The sequence below is a fragment of the Podarcis vaucheri genome (genome assembly GCF_965113315.1).
Source record: "Podarcis vaucheri genome assembly, chromosome: 14".
Classification (NCBI taxonomy): Eukaryota; Metazoa; Chordata; class Lepidosauria; order Squamata; family Lacertidae; genus Podarcis; species Podarcis vaucheri.
The window spans coordinates 15,053,803-15,076,955 of NC_138752.1; the positions used below are offsets into that span (position 1 = coordinate 15,053,803).

Consider the following 23,153-nt stretch of genomic DNA (forward strand, 5'->3'; position numbering starts at 1 on the left):
TTACATCACTTCAGGTTACAGATTCCGCTAACCCAGAAATAGTACATTGGGTTAAGAACTTTGCTTCAGGATGAGAATAGAAATCGTGCTCCGGTGGTGCAGCAGCAGCAGGAGACCCCATTAGCTAAAGTGGTGCTTCAGGTTAAGTACAGTTTCAGGTTAAGAATGGACCTCCGGAACGAATTAAGTACTTAACCCGAGGTACCACTGTATGGCTGTCTTGTAATTTATTCTTGAATGCATCCAAGAACTTTGAACCTTTCTATGAAACTTGCACCTCTCCCTGAAATCTATTTCCCCCCTTCCGAAAAAACCTGCTCACACTATTGTTAAATAAAATCAGCTAATTTTCTTTTCTTTTTTCCTCTTCATTCTAAACTGTTCAGAGAAACATCTGCGTGTATGATTTGCAACCCAGCGGCTCGCCGTGAAGATGGCTTTGTTAAAGCTGTTGCCACAGGTTCCCGAAGATGAAGGCACCCAAAGGTGCAGGCTGGGGCCTGCTGTATTCTCTGCCCTGGGTGCCACACTGGGCTCCCCGGTGAAGATCACCCTCCCTACTGGCAGCTGTCTCTGTACCGCCTGGCCGAGGCACGATTTGGCCGACGGCTATTTGCAGGTCGATCTCAAGTGCAGAACTTTGGGCTTAAAGGAGTGTCAGCCCCAAAATCTCACAGTGAGCATGGACCAATTGAAGCTCTTGCCTTCTTGCAAGCTCAGGAGAGTGACAGTCAAAGCCATCTTTAAGAACCATGCCTTGAAAAAATCCACTCCAAAAACCATGGTGCAGAACGTGGTTAAGGAACTTCTGAGAAAGGCCTATGTTTCTCCCCATCACGTCGTAACCTTTGCGCCAATTCCGGGCAATCCATTGGCATGTATTGAAATATTGTCCGTGGAGCCTGCCACAGCAGAAGAAGCCGGTTTGGTAACCCTCAAAACCGGTGTAACTGTCAAAGAGGCAGTCACACTAGATTGGCACAACCATTCGATGGAGGACAGCGCCAGAATCCCGGTGGCGGGCATGAACGACCCCAGCACCTCCTTAAAAGAGATGATCGACTTGCCCTTGCGCTTTCCCAAAACCTTCCAGAAGCCGGGCTTTTCTGTCCCTAGAGGAGTGCTTTTGGTGGGGCCTCCAGGAGTGGGCAAAACACTTCTGGTGAAATCGGTCGCCAGGGGAATCGGTGCCATCCTCCTTTGCATCGACGGCCCTATAATCTACGGTTCGAGGCCCGGCGAAAGCGAGGAGAACTTGCGGCGAGTTTTTGAACAAGCAAGAGAATTGTCCAGCGAAGGACCGGTTGTTCTTTTTATTGACGAGATTGACTCGTTGTGTCCTAAACGGGGAAGTTCAAGTAATGCCCCAGAAAATCGACTGGTGGCTCAATTGCTAACTCTTCTAGATGGCATCGGGGGAGAAAATGGCATAGTGATCGTGGCGGCGACAAATCGACCCGATGCCCTGGACCCTGCACTTAGGAGGCCAGGCAGACTGGACCGAGAGGTGATTGTAAATTATATCTTGTTACTTGTGATTGCTGTTTACTGCTTCATTTAGGAAGGGGGAGTCTTCTTTTTTCTTTTCTTACCCCAAAAATGGAAAACGAGCGAGGTCCCAACTAAAGAAGAATGGCAACTTAAACCGATGGAATATGCGCAGCTTCTGGACCTAACATATAGAATAAGAGAACAAGAAGAACATACGTTTAAAGAAGATTGGAAAACGTTTATTGATTATATGGGGGGAAATTGTGTACACTTGAAAATGTTGGCAGCATTAGGATTCAACAGTGAAAATAAGTTTTGATGGATGTAATAATGGAATACTGAATGGTTTAGTTTATGTAAAATATGCAGGGATTTATGTTAGGCAAAATGAACCATGGAAAGAGAGGAAGGGAAGTCATTGATATTTTAAGGTTGTTTAAATGAATACATTGGTACCTCGGTTTTCGAACGTAATCCGTTCCAGAAGACTGTTCAACTTCTGAAATGTTTGAAAACCGAGGCGCAAAGGGCGGTCTGCAGTGGAGAAAATTGAAAAAAAAAAACCTCAGCAGAAGCCGTTTGACTTCTTAGGCACGTTTGAAAACGGAAGCATTGACTTCTAGGTTTTAGGCGTTGGAAAACCCAAGTGTTCGGCTTCCGAGATGCTCAAAAACCGAGGTACCACTGTATTCTAAAATGTAAAACAGAAAATTTGATAAAAATTATAGAAAGAAAAGGAAGGGAGAGCCTCTCAATGACCTTGGGGTGTCATGGCTTTCCTCAAAGGACTGTAGAGTTGTAGTTCCTGCGAGAGAACTCTTTTATCATCTGGCCCATTTTCAGAAGTACATTTCACAGCCTTCTTTTGTTCCAAGTGGTAATATTTAGAAATTGACAGTTCCAGGCCTGCCCCGTAGTTGGAATGGTGGAAAACGGGGTGATAAATAATTTTACGGTGACGCTTACACATTGGGGTCACTTTGTAGAATTTGCTCATTATGTGGACATTGGAGGGTGTCTTTTAAAGCCATCTGAGTTGGTTGGAGAAGAACATTATGAAGAAGCTCAGGTCTGAGGTTTAGTTCAGCCCATCTAGCACAGGGTTGCAGAACCGTCAGTCCTCCATATTTTGCCGGACTACAGTTCCCATCTGCCCCAGGCAATCTATGCAGTGAGGAGGGATGATGGGAGTTGGAGTCCCACGGCACCTGTCAGGCTAGAGATTGCCCATTCCTGATCGAAACCTTTGCACTCGAAATTGGCCTGAGATTTGCTTCGGATAAGCCCTGCGTTGCCTACGGTTAATACAGGTTGTGAATTGCCAGGCTACACCAAGATAGCAACACATTTCTTTATATTTGCTCTTTTCTTAGGTTATAATCGGGACGCCGACCATGAAGCAAAGGAGGTCTATTCTACAGCTGATTACTGCTGGCATGCCTGTGTCGAACGATGTTAATTTGCTTGAACTTGCAGAAATAACTACCGGTTATGTTGGAGCTGACCTTACGGCGCTCTGCAGAGAGGCTGCAATGCAGGCTGTGTTTCGTGCCTCTTCGGTAAGGAATTATTTCAGATGTCAGCCCAGAATATTTTCGTGCACTGAGGGGGTCTCCTCCCATGCACTCTTCCCCCTGCCGCGGTTTGGGCTAAATGCTCAACAGCTTTATCCTGCGTGACATTGTGGCTGCAAATAGACATAACTTGGTTTAATAATAATAATAATAATAATAATAATAATAATTTATTATTTATACCCTGTCCATCTGGCTGAGTTTCCCCAGCCACTCTGGGCGGCTCCCAATCAAGTGTTAAAAACAATACAGCATTAAATATTAAAAACTTCCCAAAACAGGGCTGCCTGTTTTGAGTTGCTGCGCCCGCACAACATCTAGGGTGGGGTGGGGAACCAGCTTGGGGGACTTGTGTCAGTTCTACAGGTGCAATTGAGTGTCTGTGTCACTGTGTAACCCATATTTACTAGATATCAATGATTCACACACCTGGGATGCAGAAGAGACTGAGATGATAACACTGGAAATACCGTATTTTTCGCTCTATAACACGCAGATTTTTTCTCCTAAAAAGGAAGGGGAAATGTCTGTGCGTGTTATGCAGCGAATGTGTGGTCCCTGGAGCCGAAAAATGAGGCAAAAATCAAACCGCGCTTCAGGGAGAAGGGAAACCTGAAAGGGAAACCTGAAAGAGGAAGTGGTTGCTTTCCTGCATTCTGCCTCAGGGTCTTACTGCCCGCCCTCTCTGTTTCGTTGCTGTGTTTGCTGAAACGGAACAAAGAGCAGGGGAAGCCCCTCCCCTCCAGGCAAGAAGAGAGGAAAGCAGAGCGTCCCTCTAACTCCTCTCCCTGCTCCGGAGGGAACAATGTTTGTGAAGGGAAGAGAGATTACAGGTTCAGTTTAAAATTCTGATTTGACTTTCTGCTTTTTGTTTTTGGAGACACACAGCATTCAAATATGCTTTCTTCCATTTAAAAGGATGAAATCCTTAAACAGTGTTTTGCCTGTAAATTCATGCGATCTGGAAGATTACAGTGTCTGTACCTCTTAAGGGATGGCAAAGCTTAGGTTTCGCTGCTAAATAGTTCTTAATGCAGTTAAAATGCTTTCTTCTGTCAAGGCAGTTAAAAAAAACACGTATATATCAGGCAGCCGGAAAACATGCAGGTGGGAGGGGGAGGGAGAGAGAGAGAGAGCATGCTGGCTGGCTTGTGTGGGTGGGTGGGGGGAAACTTTTGCCTTCCTTTCCTCACGTTATAGCCCTCTCCTGCATTCTTAGCCTTCTGTGTTTTTCCTTCCCTCCCCACTTAAAATGTGGTTACAAAGCATGGATCCACATGGATCCTCAGGATCTTTGCATTGGGTCACCCCAAATTCACCATCAGAGCACACAGCATGTCCATGGCTACAGCCTGCCCCCCCCCCCAAAATCACACACCCACTGTTGCCTGGGGCTGCAATGGTGCAAAAACGTGGTTACAAAGCATGGATCCACATGGATCCTCAGGATCTTTGCATTGGGTCAGCCAAAATTCACCATCAGAGCACATAGCATGTCCATGGCTACAGCCTGTCCCCCCCAAAAAAATCACGCACCCACTGTTGCCTGGGGCTGCAATGGTGCAAAAACGTGGTTAAAAAGCATGGATCCACATGGATCCTCAGGATCTTTGCATTGGGTCACCCCAAATTCACCATCAGAGCACATAGCATGTCCATAGCTACAGCCTGGCCCCCAAAATCACGCACCCACTGTTGCCTGGGGCTGCAATGGTGCAAAAACATGGTTAAAAGCATGGATCCATAGGGATTCTCAGGATTTTTGCATTGGGACACCCCAAATTCACCATCAGATCACATGTCTGTGGCCACAGCATGAAGCACAAAAATGATACGTCCACTGTTTCATTCAGAATATTTTTTCCCTTGTTTTCCTCCTCTAAAAACGATGTGCGTGTTATGGTCGGGTGCGTGTTATAGAGCGAAAAATACGGTAACTTGTTTGCCCATCACAGAGTCAGCAACAGTGGTTGAACTCTACATGCCTGATATGTACGATTCTCCCTTTTTCTGATGTTCAGGCAGTGGGTACCATTAACTGACACCACCCAAACTCAGGAAGGGGTTATAACTGGGGGTTGCCATATTTCAAAAAATAACAACCAGCACACCCCGAAAGTTGATGAGTTGTTTTTTTAGGAAGACCCCAAAATTGTTGAGCTTTGCAAAAGTACAAGATATCTGGCGAGGAAAACCCTAAGAAGGGGCGTCTCCAAACTTTGCACAGTGGCCATGGAATACCAACTGACTGTTCGAGGTGGCAGATAAGGGAGCAACTGGGATCATGAGAAGCAATACTCTCCACTGCAATGTTTTGTTGCAGATGCACTCTGTGTGCGGTGGTATATCATATATGTGCCTATTTCTGGAATCTGTGCCTTTCACACCCTGTAATATGGCCAAGGAACGCCACCTAGGCTGAGACATTTACAGTCAAGCTCATTTCTCAGTGATCCCCATTACATTCTAGAGCACAAAGTAAAATGAGCTGCTATCAGGGATTGAGGAATGCTTGCTACATTGAGATTAGCAGTGCAGTGGTATCTCGGTTATCAAACGTAATCTGTTCTGGAAGACAGTTTGAGTTCTAAAACATTCGAAAACTGAGGCACAAAGGACTGTCTGCAAATTCAATTGAGAAAATTGAAAAACACACAGCAGAAACAGTTCGACTTCCAAGGCGCATTAGAAAAAGGAAGCATTTACTTCCGGGTTTTCAGTGTTTGGGTTCTGAAACATTTGTTAACGGAGACGTTCAAGAACTGAGGTACCACTGTATATGGTTATAGGTGCCTGCTTTGCTCCAGCCATCTCTATAAACACAGGGTTACAGTGTCAGAGAGACAATTTGAGCTGGGTGTCAGGGAGAGGCAGTCTTGCTGGCCAATCCCACCAAACAGACCCAGATTCTACAGTTCACAGGACCTTTCTCAGTTCCCCCACTCAACAATGGGTATTTTTGCTCGTAAGGTAAAGGACCCCTGGACAGTTAAGTTCTAACAAAGGTGACTGGGGTTCCGGCACTCATCCTGCTTTCAGGCCGAGGGAGCTGGCGTTCGTCCACAGACAGCTTTCCGGGTCATGTGGCCAGCATGACTAAACTGCTTCTGGCGCAACAGAACACCATGACGGAAACCAGGGCGCACGGAAATGCTGTTTACCTTCCCTCTGCAGCAGCACCTATTTATCTATCCACTTACTTGTTTAGCCACTTGCACTGGTATGCTTTTGGACTGCTAGGTTGCTGGTAATTATTAATATCACATAGCCACAGTTGCTTCCCCTAGGAGGCCTCTGTAGCTATGTTATCACAAGCTCCTGGATAGTATTGCAGAGTTGCACATCTCTGTAGAATCAGAGTGTTGTAAAACATTATAACTTGAATGTTGTAACAGACACTGTCTGCCCTGTGGGGAAAAAGGGAAAAGTGAGGCAACCAGACGAAGACAATATTAGAGACAGCTCCAGTCAAACTGTCCCCTCCCTGCCCAACTGTACAATTTGTTGTGGGGACACAGGTGGCGCTGTGGTCTAAACCACTGAGCCTTTTGGGCTTGCCGATCAGAAGGTCGGCAGTTCGAATCCCCACAACGGGATGAGCTCCTGTTGCTCTGTCCCAGCTCCTGCCAACTTAGCAGTTCGAAAGCACGCCAGTTCAAGTAGATAAATAGGTACCACTGGAGTGGGAAGGCAAACAGCATTTCCGTGCGCCCTGGTTTCTGCCACAGCATTCCGTTGCACCAGAAGCAGTTGTCATTCTGGCCACATGACCCGAAAAGCTGTCTGGACAAACGCTGGCTCACTCGGCCTGAAAGTGAGTTGAGCGCTGCAACCCCATAATCACATTTGACTGGACTTAACCTTTCAGGGTCCTTTACCTTTACACCTACAATTTATATCATTTATTTGCTTTAGTATTTTGCCACTGTAAACTGCTCTGGGTGCCGTGTTAAAAAACAGTATATAAATGTAAGTTGTGGACCCAGATATACGGACTGATTGTTCATTGGCAGGGCTGCTAAGACTTCTCAGAAGTGAGTGACTTCAGGGTTTGGGGCAATAAAAGCAAACAAACCTTTTTTCCTCTGCTTCTACGTATATTTCTACAGGAGTCAATTGACACAGTGCACATGTCGGACTTCCGTGAAGCACTGAAAAAGATTCGGCCGTCCTCTGTTCGAAGTGGAGTTGGGCTGGCAGACTTCAGGCCTGTCACCTGGGATCAGATTGGTGGCCTTGAAGATGTGAAACTCAAGTTAAAACAGGTAGTGTTACAGAGACAAGGACGGCTATACTTTCACAGGTCTTGGATTCTGCAATTATTACCTTATTTATCACATTTTCAGCTCTCTCCCTGTATGGAGCCTGGGGAGATGTTTATAGCACTACTGATGTTAGCCCCGTGAGACAACATAACATGTAAGGTGGTAGCCGGATTTAGATGACTTCTTAAACCAGGAATCAGGAAACAGTGGCCCTCCAAGAGGTTGTTAGATCCTGACCATTGTTGATGCTGCTGGTGGGAGTTTGAATCCACCAGTATCCAGAGGACCACACATTCCTTGTGCTTATTTAGAGGGTTCAAAATGCTTTGTTAGTTTTGTGAGAATTATTTCTCTACATGGCAGAGAGAATGGGGCGGAGGGGGACTTCCCTCTGCAAGCTGGTTTACTGCCTTCAGGACCATAACCTGGGACCAGACTAGAAATCTCCACCCCCATCGTTCTGCCCGGACGCTGAGGTCCAGTGCCGAGGGCCTTCTGGCGGTTCCCTCATTGCGAGAAGCAAAGCTACAGGGAACCAGGCAGAGGGCCTTTTCGGTGGTGGCGCCCGCCCTGTGGAACGCCCTCCCATCAGATGTCAAAACGATAAACATCTACCTGACATTCAGAAAACATCTTAAGGCAGCTCTGTTCAGGGAAGTTTTTAATGTATGATATTTTAGTGTTTTTTGGTTTCTATGGAAGCCGCCCAGAGTGGCTGGGGAAACCCAGCCAGATGGGCGGGGTACAAATAATAAATTATTATTATTATTATAAATGTCATAAGGAGCAACTATTATTATTATTTATTAAATTTTTGTATACTGCCCCATACTCACAGGTCTCAGGGTGACTACAACATAAAACTGCAATATAAAAACACAAAATGCATAATAAAAACAAAAACAACCCAATTAACACCTCTCAACACATTTTAAAAGGGCATCAGGTATCAATCAGCCAAAGGCCTGGTTAAAGAGGAACATTTTTACCTGGCACCTAAAGGTGTATAATGAAGGCACCAGGTGAACATCCCTGGGGAGAGCATTACACAGACGGGGAGCCACTGCAGCTAGACTCAGAATAACTATTTACAGGATTTATTAAAAGGAAAAAATAAAACCAGCAGAGTTTCTGCATACAAAACAAAGCAAAATAAATCCTTTCTTTCTCTCTCTCTCTCATAACCATACACAGCACTTCTCCTAACAAGAGAAGGCCCCTAAGCTCAGTGCAGTTGAGTGTAGAATGCAGAGAAAGTTATCAGCTCAAAGTCTTAAAGGAAACTCAAAACCAGGAATGATGTTTGTTTAGCAGAAAGCTATTTCTCTCTGGATTGTGGGTCCATCTCTGTTATCAGTGTAGCACTGTGGGGTGACAAGTACATTGATCTGAAGTTGTAATAATAATAATAAATTATTATTTATACCTCTCCTATCTGACTGGGTTCCTCAGCCACTTTGGGCAGCTCCCAACAGAATATTAAAAACACAACAAAGCATCAAACATTAAAAACTTCCCTAAACAGGGCTGCCTTCAGATGCCTTCTAAAAGTCAGATCGTTGTTTATTTCCTTGACATCTGAAGGGAGGGCATTCCACAGGGAGGGTGCCACCACTGAGAAGGCCCTCTGCCTGGTTCCCTGTAACCTCAATCCTCGCAAGGAGGGAACCACCAGAAGGCCCTTGGCGCTGGACCTCAGTGTCCAGACTGAATGATGGGAGTGGAGATGTACCTTCAGGTGTAATAATAATTTATTATTTCTACCCCGCCATCTGGCTGGGTTTCCCATCTCAGCTGGGCCGAGGCCATTTAGGGCTTTAAAGGTCAGCACCAACACTTTGAATTGTGCTTGGAAACGTACTGGGAGCCAGTATAGGTCTTTCAGGACTGGTGTTATACTGTCTCAGCAGCCACTCCCAGTCACCAGTCTAGCTGCCACATTCTGGATTAGTTGCAGTTTCTGGGCCACTCTCAAAGGTAGCCCCACATAGAGTGCACTGCAGTAGTCCAAGCGGGAGATAACCAGAGCTCTGGCGAGACAGTCTGTGGGCAGCTGGGTCTCAGCCTGCGTACCAGATGGAGCTGGTCAACGGCTGCCCTGGACACAGAATTAACCTGCGCCTCCATGGACAATTGTGAGTCCAAAATGACTTCAAGGCTGCGCACCTGATCCTTCAGGGGCACAGTTGCCCCATTCAGTGTTGCCTTGTATGATCTAATGTTATAAGGAATTAATGGAAGTTTCTACGGCTTTTTTGTATTTGCAGAGCATTGAATGGCCTATAAAATTCCCAGAGGCTTTTGTGAGAATGGGGCTTGCCCGCCCGAAGGGCATCCTTTTGTACGGACCGTCAGGTTGCGCCAAAACCACGCTTGTAAAAGCAGCAGCCACAAGCTGTCACTGTTCCTTTCTGTCTGTGAGCGGCGCCGACCTTTTCTCGCCTTACGTTGGAGATTCGGAGAAGATTTTGTCTCAGGTTTGTTTTTTATTCTCCTCGTAGTCTACAGTCCTTGGGTGAAAATAGACCACATTAAATAGTTATCTGGTTCAGATCTAGCCATCCTGCTTTAATAACCCATAGCTAGATTTTAGTTTTATATTGTGGCTGATAGACTGAGATTAAACTTTGGTTTCCTGGTTTGGGTACAAGAAGAAATGGTGGTTTCAGAAATGGTTTAAGTTTTCTCTTACAGTGTGGTAGAGAAGGGAGGAAAGAGCACGCAGGCACAAAACTCATTTTATTATGCCGACTTTATTGCATCTGAGGTGACAGTATCTCCACAGAATAAGTTAATTTAAGATAATAAAAAACAGTTAAACATAAAAACCAGATAGAGGGCCTTCTCGGTACTGGCACCCACCATGTGGAACACCCTCCCAACAGATTTCAAGGAAATAAACAACTGTCTGAATTTTAGAAGATACCTGAAGGCAGCCCTGTTTAGGGAAGTTTTAAATGTTTTATCTTTTATCACTTTATTATTATTAATAATAATAATATTCTGTTGGGAGCCGCCCAGAGTGACTTGGGAAACCCAGCTGGATGAGTGGGGAATATATTATTATTATTATTATTATTATTATTATTATTATTATTATTATTATTATATTTTATGTCTATACTTTCATTATTAAGGGCTACCATCTCACTCTGTATACATCGTAACTTTAGACAAGCCATGCTAATTGAAGTACCTTTCAACTTGATGCTAATTTTTTGTATTGAGCCTTTTTCACAGATTTCTATTTATCTCTCAGTGTGGCAAGGCTGACTTTTTATGCCTTTAAAAATTGTTGGTGGTAGTTTATTAATCACCTTCCAAACAACCACCTCAAGGCAATTTGCACATAAGAGAATTAAAAACAGTTAAACAGAAACATTCGCAAGATTGTTGTAATAACCTGCAGTCTTATAAGAGTATATATTTACAGTAGGTAATTAAATGAGCAAGTCAAATGAATTTGGATATGCAGAAAATATTTAAAAATAAATTTAAGGAACCGCAGAAAGAGGGGGAAAGAAGTCAAATTTTGAAACGTGAAATTGATTGTAAAACTAATGAAATGTATAAATTTGAAAAGAATAAATAAAAAGCTAAGTAAATAAATAAATAAAACCATAACAAAATAGACACTCATGGTAAATACCTATTTATCCAGCAGGGAAAGCCTGTCAGAAATATAAATTCTTCAGTTGTTTCATGAAAGTGCAGATTGTGGTTGCCTGTCGAAGGGCAACAGAAACACAGAACAGAGACAACCACACCAAAAGCCTTGCTTTGAGTTACTGCAGAGCAAGTTTCTGAGATCTTTATATCATGCAAAAGAAGCTCTCCTACAAATCAGAGTGGGTATATTTGGCTTCAGCAAGTATAGTGCTATCTTGGTTCTCAAACTTAATCCGTTCTGGAAGTCTGTTCCAAAACCAAAGCATTCCAAAACCAAGGCACACTTTCCCATAGAAAGTAATGCAAAATGGATTAATCCGTTCCAGACTTATAAAAACAATCCCTAAAACAGAAATTTAACATGAATTTTATTATCTAACGAGACCATTGATCCATAAAACGAAAGCAATAAACAATGTACTGCAGTCACACAATCAATCAGTAGCTGAACTGGGTTCCACACAGTCACGAAAACCAAACAAAAAAAGCCACAAAAATGCAAAATAAATAGCAAAAACAGACAGACACTCAAAACGGAAGCGTGGCACTCAAATCGGAAGCGTAACACTCAAAACAGAGCACGTTTGGCTTCCGAAGAAAGGTTTGCAAACCGGAACACTTTCGGGTTTGCAGTTTTTGGGTTCCAAGTTGTTTGAGTACCAAGGCATTTGAGAACTAAAGTACCCCTGTGCAAAGAAGAATTTACACTTCATTTTAACATAGGGAAAAAAATGCATGTCTTCCCCCCATTTGTCTTAAATTATGCATTCTGCACAGATATATGATTTCTACCTATCTCCCCCTCTCCCCCACCCGCCGCTTAATTTTACTTATTCAAGGTATTTCGTCAAGCAAGAGCCAATGCGCCTGCAATTGTGTTCCTTGATGAGATCGACTCTATCCTGGGATCTCGTTCAGTCAGTAAAACAGGGCGTGGCGTCCAGGAGAGAGTTCTTTCTGTCCTCCTTAATGAATTGGATGGCGTTGGGCTGAAGTTAACGGAGAGGAGAGGAAATAGAGCTGAGCTGGAAAATGACAGTCGAGAACAAACAGAAAATGATAGAGAGGTATCTAATTCTCATAACGAGATGTTTTTCATCCTTTTGCTTTTGTAGATGAGCTCATTTCTATCTGCTGAATCTGTTATGCCATAAACGCAGAAAGCTAGGTTGCAACAATGGACAGGCCCCTTATGCACTGTAGAATTAAAGCAGTATCATGCCACTTTAAACAGTCATGGCTTCCTGCAAGGAATTCTGGGAACTGTAGTTTGTTAAGGGTCCTGAGAGTTGGTAAAGGTAAAGGGACCCCTGACCATTAGGTCCAGTCGTGGCCAACTCTGGGGTTGCGGCGCTCATCTCGCTTTATTGGCCAAGGGAGCCGGCATACAGCTTCCGGGTCGTGTGGCCAGCATGACTAAGCCGCTTCTGGCGAACCAGAGCAGCGCACGGAAACGCCGTTTACCTTCCCGCTGGAGCGATACCTATTTATCTACTTGCACTTTGATGTGCTTTCGAACTGCTAGGTTGGCAGGAGCAGGGACCGAGCAACGGGAGCTCACCCTGTCGTGGGGATTCGAACCGCCAACCTTCTGATCGGCAAGTCCTAGGCTCTGTGGTTTAACCCGCAGTGCCACCCACGTCCCATCCTGAGAGTTGTTAGGAGACACTTAATCCTCTCACAGAGATACCATTCCCAGAGTGGTTTAATAATCATTCCATTTTGCCAGGGAACTCCATCAGTAGTAGGTTCTTAAGTCTATTATTATTAAGTCTATTATTATTATTATTATTATTAATAATAATAATAATAATACCCCACCCATCAATTATTATTTTTTGAAAATCATTTTGTTCAGTTTTCTGCACAGTTATCTTTGAATGCATTTTCCCTTAAATTGATAAATACCACCACTGGCAATGTTAGATATAAACAGATAAATAGAAGGACGCGTGGAGAAAATATTGCAAATGGGTTTCTTTGAAACCGTTTCCATAAGTTTGCTTACTTTGCATTTTATGTCTACAAAGGTTGTACAGTGGTGCCCCGCAAGACGAATGCCTCGCAAGACGGAAAACTCGCTAGACGAAAGAGTTTTCCGTTTTGGGGGTGCTTCGCAAAACGAATTTCCTATGGGCTTGCTTCGCAAGACGATAATGTCTTGCGAGTTTGTGCTGGGTTTTTTTTCCTCCCCCCCTTTTTCTAAGCCGCTAAGCCGCTTATCAGCTGATCCGATCAGCAGATAAGCCGCTAAAAGCTGCTAATAGCGCTAATCCGCTAATCCTTCAATGGGCTTGCTTCGCAAGACGAAAAAACCACTAGACGAAGAGAATCACAGAACGGATTCTTTTCGTCTTGCGAGGCACCACTGTAATGGGTATAAGCTACATACAACAATGATTATCTCAGATTGGGCTTTAATTCTGATAAATCCTGAATAAAGAACTAGTTGGCTTTCTTGTAATACAGTATTGCGTTAACAGGGATGGGAAACTTATAGCTAGTCCCAGCCAGCTTGGCCAGCTGTCAAGGGCAATGGGAGTTATAGTTCAACATCATAAGGCCACAGGATTTCCATCTATGCCTCATAGTTCTATAACCCTGGACAATCCTGTACATGAAAAGAGTTAGTTAAACTTTTTGTTACCATCAGTACAATCTTCCTTTTTTTTTAGAATAATATTTATTAAATTTTCCATTTTAATAATCCAATAAAAGCCACATTAAAAACATTCCAAATTGTAATGCAATCTAACAGTTCTATGCCAAATTATAAATCTCCATCAGTATAATCTTATATATGTCTACTCCAGGCTTCCTCAACCTCGGCCCTCCGGATGTTTTCAGACTACAATTCCCATCATCCCTGACCACTGGTCCTGCTAGCTAGGGCTCGTGGGAGTTGTAGGCCAAAAACATCTGGAGGGCCGAGGTTGAGGAAGCCTGGTCTCCTCTGAAGTATGTTCCATTGAGTTCAGTGAGGCTTATTCCTAGTATTTATTTATAGGATTGTAGCCTAATTATTTTCTTAGTTGACTTGTTGTCTAAAACAAGTTGGTGGGGTAATCTAAAGCCACCTTTAATTTTGGGTGAATAAGCAGAATATACAGTTAATGTGAATTAAACTTTCCCCCCCTAATAATGAATTGGGGGGGATGTTTAAAAGACCCAGAATCCTTCTTGTTGAGGATAATTCAGCCTGAAATTCCCAGGTGTCAAAAAAGGTTACTTATGTATGCCACTACTGTGGCCTGTGTTTTGTAAAACGAGCGAGGTCCCAACCAAAGAAGAATGGCAGCTTAAGTTGACAGAATATGCACAACTTGCAGACTTAACACACAGACTAAGAGAACAAGAAGAACATATGTTTAAGGAAGATTGGAAAACGTTTATTGACTATATGGGAAATAATTGTGTACAGCTGAAAATGCTGGCAGCATTAAGATAAATTCAACAGTGTAAATAAGTATTGATGGATGCAATAATGGATGGTATAGTTTTTGTAAAATATGCAGGTATTTAAGATATGTAAAATGAACCATGGAAAGAGAAGAAGGGAAGTCAAGTCATTGATACCTTAAGGAGGTAAAATGAATATTTTGTAAAACAAAATTTAATAAGGAGTTAAGTTCAAATACGTTTTAGGGTTTTAATGGTAAGATAAGGTTAAAATAAATTAAGACAATTAAATGACAGAAAACAGTGAAAGATGGAAAGGATTTGCTGAAATAATTAATAACTAGAACACAAAAAAGGGAGGTGTGAGGAGGTCAATGAAACAAGTTAATGAAAGATAAAGATATGGAAATACTGGATGTGTTTTTAATTGTTTTTGCTTTTGTTTTTGTTTTGATGTATTGTGTCTTTTTTATATGTACTGTAATGTATTGATTTGTATTGTTTACCTTTTCTTTTTCTTTTCTATTTTTTCTGTAATTCTTAAACTCTTAATAAATATTATTTAAAAAATATATATAAAACAAAATTTAATAAAGATTAGATAGATAGATAGATAGATAGATAGATAGATAGATAGATAGATAGATAGACAGACAGACAGTTAATGTGCATATGCTTATTTTTCAAGCGTTTAATTTTTGCCAACTTTCTAGCTGGAATTTCAGGAGGTTTTCAACAAAGATGTCGTCGTCGTCGCTGCAACCAACAGACCAGACATGTTGGACGATGCCTTGTTGCGTCCTGGACGGTTTGACAAGATCATCTATATTCCACCTCCAGATCAGAAGGTAGGGCACAAATCCAGAGGTGAATTTTAAACCGCAGAGATAGGCAATTACGAGCATTCCGTTTTTCACAAAGAAAGGTATATGAAGCCTCTTGAGACTTGGCTTTAAACTTCCAGATATTTAGCAGGCAAGCCCAGGGTTTAGAGCTGATTGTCTGCTTTCATATACCATCCACTTAGAACTCAGCTTCCCAAGTATGTGCCGTTCTAAAGATATATCTGCCTTCTGAGACACAAAGCAGCAGGCTGCAGTTAGCATACTACTTTGTATGCAAGACGAAATTAATCCGTTCCGCGAGTCTCTTCGTCTTGCGGTTTTTTCGTCTTTCGAAGCACGGCTATTAGCGGCTTAGCGGCTTAGCAGCTATTAACAGCTTAGCGGCTATTAACGGCTTAGCGGCTTTAAGAAAAAGGAAACAAACTCGCAAGAACTCGCAAGACGTTTTGTCTTGCAAAGCAAGCCCATAGGGAAATTCGTCTTGCGGAATGACTCAAAAAACTGAAAACTTTTTCGTCTTGCGAGGCATTCGTCTTGCGAGGTACCACTGTAAAACCAAAACAACAAACACACAATTAAGTGGTGCATAAATTTTGTGATATAAATAATAAAATAGTAACTCTGAGTTCCCAGTTTGACAGCCCTTTGCAAACCATAGTTTGTAAGTTGACCTAGGTTTAGATATAATGCCAGTCCATGGTTCGGTGCTATATCTGAATGCAGCAGTGTATATCATAATTGTCCTTTAAAAAAAAAAAAAAGTGTTAAACCTATTTCAGAGTAGACTGGACTTGTACTTTAATGCTGCAGAATACTGGCTTTCAGACTGTGTTCCAGGGAGGGCTGGGGTTCCTTAGAAACTTTTCAGAGGTTTCATGGTGAAAAGATCAATAGTAAAGGTAAAGGTACCCCTGCCCGTATGGGCCAGTTGTGACCGACTCTAGGGTTGCGCGCTCATCTCACTCAAAAGGCCGGGAGCCGGTGCCGTCCGAAGACACTTCCGGGTCACGTGGCCAGCGTGACGAAGCTGCAACTGGTGAGACAGCACCAGTGCCGCACACGGAAACGCCGTTTACCTTCCCGCTATAAAGCGGTACCTATTTATCTACTTGCACTTAGGGGTGCTTTCAAACTGCTAGGTGGGCAGGTGCTGGGACCGAACGACGGGAGCTCACCCCGCCGCGGGGATTCGAACCGCCAACTTTACGATCAGCAAGTCCTAGGCACTGAGGTTTTACCCACAGCGCCACCCGCGTCCCATGAAAAGATCAATAACAGGGAATAAATGTCCCTTATAGGTAGTTTGTTTGCCATTGCTCTTTTTGCCCATCTGCTTTGGGAGGATGTATTTATTTTATGCCGTTCCTGAAATCTGATGTGTAGTGAACCATTAAGTAAAACATCATTCTGCTCTCAGCTAGCCTCCCCAACTGTCTGCCTTCTTTCTTACAAATACGCAATTCTGACCCTTTCTTTTCTGTTTTGTATTAGGGAAAGCTTTCTATTTTGAAAATCTGCACTGAAAAAATTCCGGTTGATCCCGATGTTTCTCTAGAGGATATAGCAGCTTGTGCTAATCTGTTCTCTGGAGCTGACCTTGAAAATCTTTGCAAGGAGGTAAGGCTTTTAATTTTCCTAATTAGTCCTAATTAGTCTTGGGAGAGTTTTCTGAAATGTTCTAATTTTTCCTAATTAAGGGGGAAGGCTTCATGTAAGCTTGAGAGAGAAGTAAAATCTCAACTCGAAGTTTGTGTTTGTGAGGAAGAGACAAAATCTGGCATTGCAAATAATTACATGCTGTTTGTTTTTGCCTTGGAAGATCTCAACTGGGAAATGTAAATGGCTTCTTAATTTAATTTAGTATCTGGTACAAATTAAGAATACAGTGTGTCAGCAAACTCAAAAGAGGTAGATATAGCGGTGAAATCCAACTGGATTGTATTTGGAGTAGACCCATTGTGTTGGACTCGTCTACATTTTGATTGTGTTCTTCCACCAAGAACTTCAGTGTACCTCATGGGTCTCCTTCCCCAACGCACACTTTATTCTCACAACAAGCTTGTGGAGGTTGGGGAGTTTTGGCATTTCATGGCATTGTGATTAGCATGAGGGTCACTGCTTTCCATGAGGATATACACGGGCAATGTATATTGTAATGGCTCCCAGATCGTTCTGGTGTTCCATTCCTAATCTAAGAAGATCTTACAGAATCATGTCAATGGTCGTTACAGCGCCCGATGGTAAGATTACATAGGACAGGAGTGGGTAAACGGATCCCCCACACTTTGCCACCTATCTACTGACACAAGGCAACCAATTTTCCCTTCGCAGCATGGCAAAAGACCTGAGGCCTTTTTGCTGGGTATGATGGGTAAAGAAATCAAAAATGAAGATAAAACAATATTTCTTTACACCACCACAGCCGCAAGAATTATGCTGGCACAAAACTGGAAAGTGGAAACTATACCTAGCATAAGTGACTGGCAGGTTAAAATGGTAAACTACGCCGAGCTTGATAGATTAACAGGCAGAATACGAGACCAAGATGAACAGAAATTTCAGAAAAATTGGAGTAAATTTTGGAAATATATTGGAATGGATTTATAAGATGTGCTGGCGGGGCTAGAACAACTCTATTAGCGAATAATTTTAAGACTAAAAATTAAATACGCAATCATGGAATTTATTTGATACTTACCAAAAGGGTGGAGGGGAGTCAAAGGCTTGGAAGAGCCTAACACATTATGTTTTTCTTTTCTATGATTCTTCGTGTTTATTTTTTCTGTACAGAATGGGGAGTGGGAATAATAATAATCTATGTAATTTTGTCTTTTCTTTTGTATCTCTGTTGTTGTTTTTTTGTTCTAAAATCTGAATAAAAATTAATAATAATAAAAATAAAGTCAGGCAAGGCCTGGAGTTACCACCTAACCAGAAGGATATTCCCTCAGGCAAATAGGTCACACCGCCAATGCAACAGGCTTGGAGTCATCACCTATCAGCTGATAGGCAGTAAGTTTAAACCTGCTAGACTTCTCCATGTCCATGCTTTGGACAGAGGTCATCTGCACTACTGAGTTCCCTGTGAACGCAGTATCCTGCCTGATCCCAGCAGGTTTGCTCTGACCGCCACTCCTCTGATCGTTTGCCAATGCACAATCAGAAGCACATTTTAAGGCTCCCAATTGTGCATTGGCAACCGTAGGCCTGTCTCTCCCATACCTGATTTCACCCATGGCATCAGGTGCAGGGCAGGTGGGTGTGGTTTGGGGAAAACAGCCTCATGGGCCAAATCGAAACCCTAAGTAGATCCATGAGCTGGGGTAACTGTGCCCCTGAAGGACCAGGTGCGCAGCCTGCGAGTCATTATGGACTCACAGCTGCCCATGGAGGCGCAGGTCAATTCTATGTCCAGGGCAGCTGTCTACCAGCTCCATCTGGTACGCAGGCTGAGACCCTACCTGCCCATGGACTGTCTCACGAGAGGGGTGCATGCTCTAGTTATCTCCTGCTTGGACTACTGCAATGCGCTCTACGTGCGGCTACCTTTGAAGGTGACCCAGAAACTACAACTAATCCAGAATGCGGCAGCTAGACTGGTGACTGGGAGTGGCTGCCGAGACCACATAACACCAGTCCTGAAAGACCTACATTGGTTCCCAGTACGTTTCCGAGCACAATTCAAAGTGTTGGTGCTGACCTTTAAAGCCCTAAACAGCCTCGGCCCAGTATACCTGAAAGAGCGTCTCCACCCCCATCGTTCAGCCCGGAAACTGAGGTCCAGCTCCGAGGGCCTTCTGGTAGTTTCCTCACTGCGAGAATTGAGGTTGCAGGGGAGCAGGCAGAGGGCCTTCTCAGCAGTGGCGCCCACCCTGTGGAACACCCTCCCATCAGATGTCACGGAAATAAACAACTATCTGACTTTTAGAAGACATCTGAAGGCAGCCCTGATTGGGGAAGTTTTTAATGTTTGATGTTTTATTGTGTTTTTAATATTCTGTTGGGAAACGCCCAGAGTGGCAGGGGTATAAATATAGTATTAGTATTAGCAACCGCAGGTTTGTCTCTCCCATGTCTGATTTCACCCATGGCATCAGGTGCATGGGAGGTGTGTCTGGTTTGGGGAAAACAGCTTTGCAGGCCAAATTGAAACCCTAAGTCTGTCCATGAGCTGGAGGTATCAAACACCTGGAGTAGAAATAATGGATGGTAGTCAGTTAAGTTTTATGCTCAGAGGCGGCGTATGGAAATGATTGGCCCTTACTTAGTCGTGTTCATTAACTAAGCTTCGTTCATGTCGGTTTCTCCTCCCCTACCCCTTAGGCTGCTTTATTGGCATTGCAAGAGAACAAAGTTGAAGCAACACCTGTGAAGCAGAAACATTTTGAAAAATCCTTGGAGATCGTCAAACCGTCGCTAACCAACGAAGAGCTGGAATTTTATGAAAAAATGTTTAGAAATCAAGAATGATTCTTGTGAAAACAGTAGGGGCTTATTATCCACATTGACATAAGCAACAACTCTTGGCAATGAATTCAACACATCTGTAAAGAGAACAGAGGGGATGTGGTTGTTTATTCATTTATTTAGAGTGCAAATTTCTCCATCGCCTCTTCAGACTTTTTTAAGGCAGCTCATATACATGACAGAGGTTTCTCTTGGGATTACAGTGAAATTTAGATCCTATGGATAGAAGTCCCTACCAGAGAAGTCTGGCTGATAAAGATGATGGACTATGCCGAAATGGCGAAAATGACCAGGAGAATTAGAAACCAAGAAGACAAAAGCTTTAATACAGAGTGGGGGAAATTTATAAGCTACTTAGGAGAACACTGCAAAGAATTAAAAACCTTGGCCGGATTGGAAAAAACACTTGTGATTTAGTAAGAACTAGGGTATAATGAAGTCTGACTCACAAAGAGTCGGACACGACTAAACAACAACAACAACAAAGGGTATAATGAGGATTTTGAGGAAAAATGGAGGATAATATGAGATGCAGGGCAAAACAGATTAATAATGGAACCCATGGAGGAAAGTCCAAGGATTCATTCAGGGAATGCTATATACTTAACATTCACATTCACATACAAGTCATAATCTTAATTGTGAAACTGAATAAAAAAAATTTTAGATCCTATGCTGTGGGGAGAGGTTTCTTTGTGACATTATGGACAGCAGCCAAGCAAACTGGCAGGACCAGTTTCCTCTTGTGCATATAAAGAAAATGCTGTGAGTATATTTTCAGAGTGGTCCCAAGATTGTGGGTTTTTTATGTGCCTAGTTGATCAGTTTTCCCAGTTTCAATAAAGACTGTAGCCATGGAGCTTAGCTTAACACTGGGTGACTTAACGCTGAGTGGTGCCCAGAATTTGAAGTGCTGTCAAACTGCTCTGGAAAATTTGCCGCAGTGCTGATAAATTCTGCATATTTATAAAATGAAAAATTCTTCCAAGAGTCACATTTCTGCTCTTTTTTTACATAAATAATTTAATCATCTCATAATAAGGTAAAATGTGTTTTATAACTGAATATAGCAGATTTGTATCATAATATTCAATAAAGGTATCCAATTTTGTAATGAAGTCTGGATATTTCCTTTTTTCATTCTTTCATTGCTTATTGGCTTTGCCACTCTGATACGGTCCCCTGTCTTAAACCATTAATTAGCCTGTCCCAGCAAAGGAAGAATGGATACGAAACTTACGTAATATGCAGAAATGGTGAAACTCACCGGAAGAATAAGAAATCAAGAGAATATTCTTATAAAAGAATGGAAATGGTTTATTGAATATTTACAGATGAATTGCAAACAGATAAAAACATTGGCAGGATTATTTTAATAACCTGCAGTTTCATAAGTTTACGTTTAAAGTAGATAATTAAATGAGCAAACTAAATGAATTTGGACATGCAGAAGATATTTAAAAAATGAATTTAAGGAACTGCAGAGAAAGGGGGAAGGAAGTCAAACTTTGAAATGTTAAAATGATTGTAAAATTAATGAAATGTATAAATTTGAAAAGTATAAATAAAAACTTTGAAAAAACAACCATGAATTAACCTGATATAATTTCCCCGTGTCTCTGATAACTGTTGAAGATCTGTAAGATTATATTGGAGTTTAGTGTAAAGGGAGTACAGTACCGGTAGATGATAAGGTGCACTTAGCACATAAGAGAAATAAGACTTTATCAGTTTGCAGTGGATTTCTGGGGGCATTCTTCAATTACTCCATTTATTTTTTAACAAAGGAAGCAATAATTATAATCCCTTTTGCTGGAAAGGGAAGTTTTGGGTTTGGTTTCACTAGGTATGTATCGGGAATTTTTTATGTCTGATGTTTTACAATTTTTTATTCTCTCAACAGAATAATAAAAATAATAATAAAGCGATCAAACATTAAAAACTTCCCTAAACAGGGTTGTCTTCAGATGTCTTCTAAAAGTCAGATAGTTGTTTATTTCCTTGACATCTGATGGGAGAGCGTTCCACAGGGAGGCTGCAATTAGTTTTATGTATGGTCTGCTGCTGTTTAAAACTGTTTTTATTTTTTTGTGGGGGGTGTTGAGGTAGTGCATGTATATGTTTATATACAGATGTAAATCGTGTACTGATACATGCCAAAATGTTTTTGTATGTGTAACTGATTTGTATATTAAACTGCTCTCATTTTAATTTGATCCTGACTTGTTTTTAGGAGGTGATTTAATTCTTGTTGGATTTTATACCAGTGTTATATATTTGATATTAGCCACCCTGAGCCCAGTTTTGGCTGGGGTAGGTGGGATATAAATAAAAGTTTATTATTATTATTATTAAGTTTTTATTATACTGTAAATTGCTTTTGGACAGGAAGTGGAACGATGACAATGATGATAAAAATAGAAAAAGGTCGTGCTTTTTCAAAGCTACTCGAAAACAGGCACCCCATACTCTGCAGCCCCCATCCCTTAATTATTTTTTCCGGAAAAAAATTATTAGTTTAATTATAGACAAAAACATTACATTTGACACAACATAAAAACTTAACAATAATAAAAACACACAAAATAAAAGAAGAATTTGTTCTTCTTATTCCCTGGTGTTGCTAAAAGACTTCCTCGACACCCTCCAATCTGGATTTCATCATATTACATATTTAGCAGTTCCCAATTTCATATTCTTCTTTCATTACAAACTTCTTAACCTTACTTCCAATTGTAATCCATATTAATCTTTATTATTAATCTTTTTCTATCCCTTAGCCTAATCTGTTACTTATAGGGATTTCTTAATTATCTTATATTACAATATCTCACTAAATATTCTTTAAATTTCTTCTAGTCCTCTTGTGTTTCCTCCTCTTTCTGGTCGCGAATTCTTCCAGTCAGGTCAGCCAGCTTTGAAAAGTCCATCATCTTCATCTGCCATTCTTCTATTGTCGGTAATTCTTGCAATTTCCAATTTTTGGCTAATAAAAGTCTTGCTGCTGTAGTGGCGTACAAAAACAGTCTAGCATCCTTCTTGGGCAATTCCAGTCCTGTTATTCCAAGTAGAAAGGCTTCTGGTTTCTTAATAAATGTATTTTTCAACATTTTTTAAAATTCATTATAAATCTTTTCTCAGAAGTCTTTCACCTTGGGACACGTCCACCACTCCATCCCTTAAAATATTATCATTGGTAATTTATGTTGGAAATGTAAAGAAAAGGAAGGTACTTTCTGTCATATGTGGTGGACTTTCTCCAAGGTAAAAGACTTCTGTGAAAAAAATTATAATGAATTTTTAAAAAATGATGAAATATACTTTTATGAAGAAACCAGAGGCCTTACTCCTTGGAATAACAGGTTCCGAACTGCCCCAAAAAGATGTTAAAGTATTTTTGTATGCCACAACTGCTGCACGGATTTTACTAGCCAAAAAATGGA

The 23,153-nt window shown here is 41.9% G+C and overlaps 3 protein-coding genes across 5 annotated transcripts in view; all 3 read left to right on the top strand.

The window, feature by feature from the left end:
- LOC309518517 (normal mucosa of esophagus-specific gene 1 protein-like) overlaps positions 1–23,153 on the top strand; it is a 139,044-nt gene that overhangs the window by 108,431 nt on the left and 7,460 nt on the right. The gene's annotated exons all lie outside the window — the stretch shown is intronic.
- The window catches only part of LOC309518518 (normal mucosa of esophagus-specific gene 1 protein-like), a 104,595-nt gene that overhangs the window by 64,281 nt on the left and 17,161 nt on the right, over positions 1–23,153 (top strand). The gene's annotated exons all lie outside the window — the stretch shown is intronic.
- On the top strand, positions 387–22,061 carry AFG2B (AFG2 AAA ATPase homolog B). 2 transcript variants are annotated; one of them, XR_014213408.1, is made up of 9 exons: positions 387–1,507; positions 2,865–3,050; positions 7,175–7,330; positions 9,598–9,807; positions 11,839–12,066; positions 15,112–15,246; positions 16,735–16,860; positions 19,567–20,148; positions 20,209–22,061. XR_014213408.1 is itself a non-coding variant. In XM_082198448.1 (8 exons), the coding sequence occupies exons 1-8, from the start codon at positions 434–436 to the stop codon at positions 19,711–19,713; spliced, it is 2,262 nt and encodes a 753-aa protein (XP_082054574.1). In that variant the 5' UTR covers positions 387–433; the 3' UTR covers positions 19,714–22,061. The 2 variants fall into 2 exon arrangements, 1 of the variants encoding a protein (XP_082054574.1); XM_082198448.1 differs by having other exon boundaries at positions 19,567–22,061.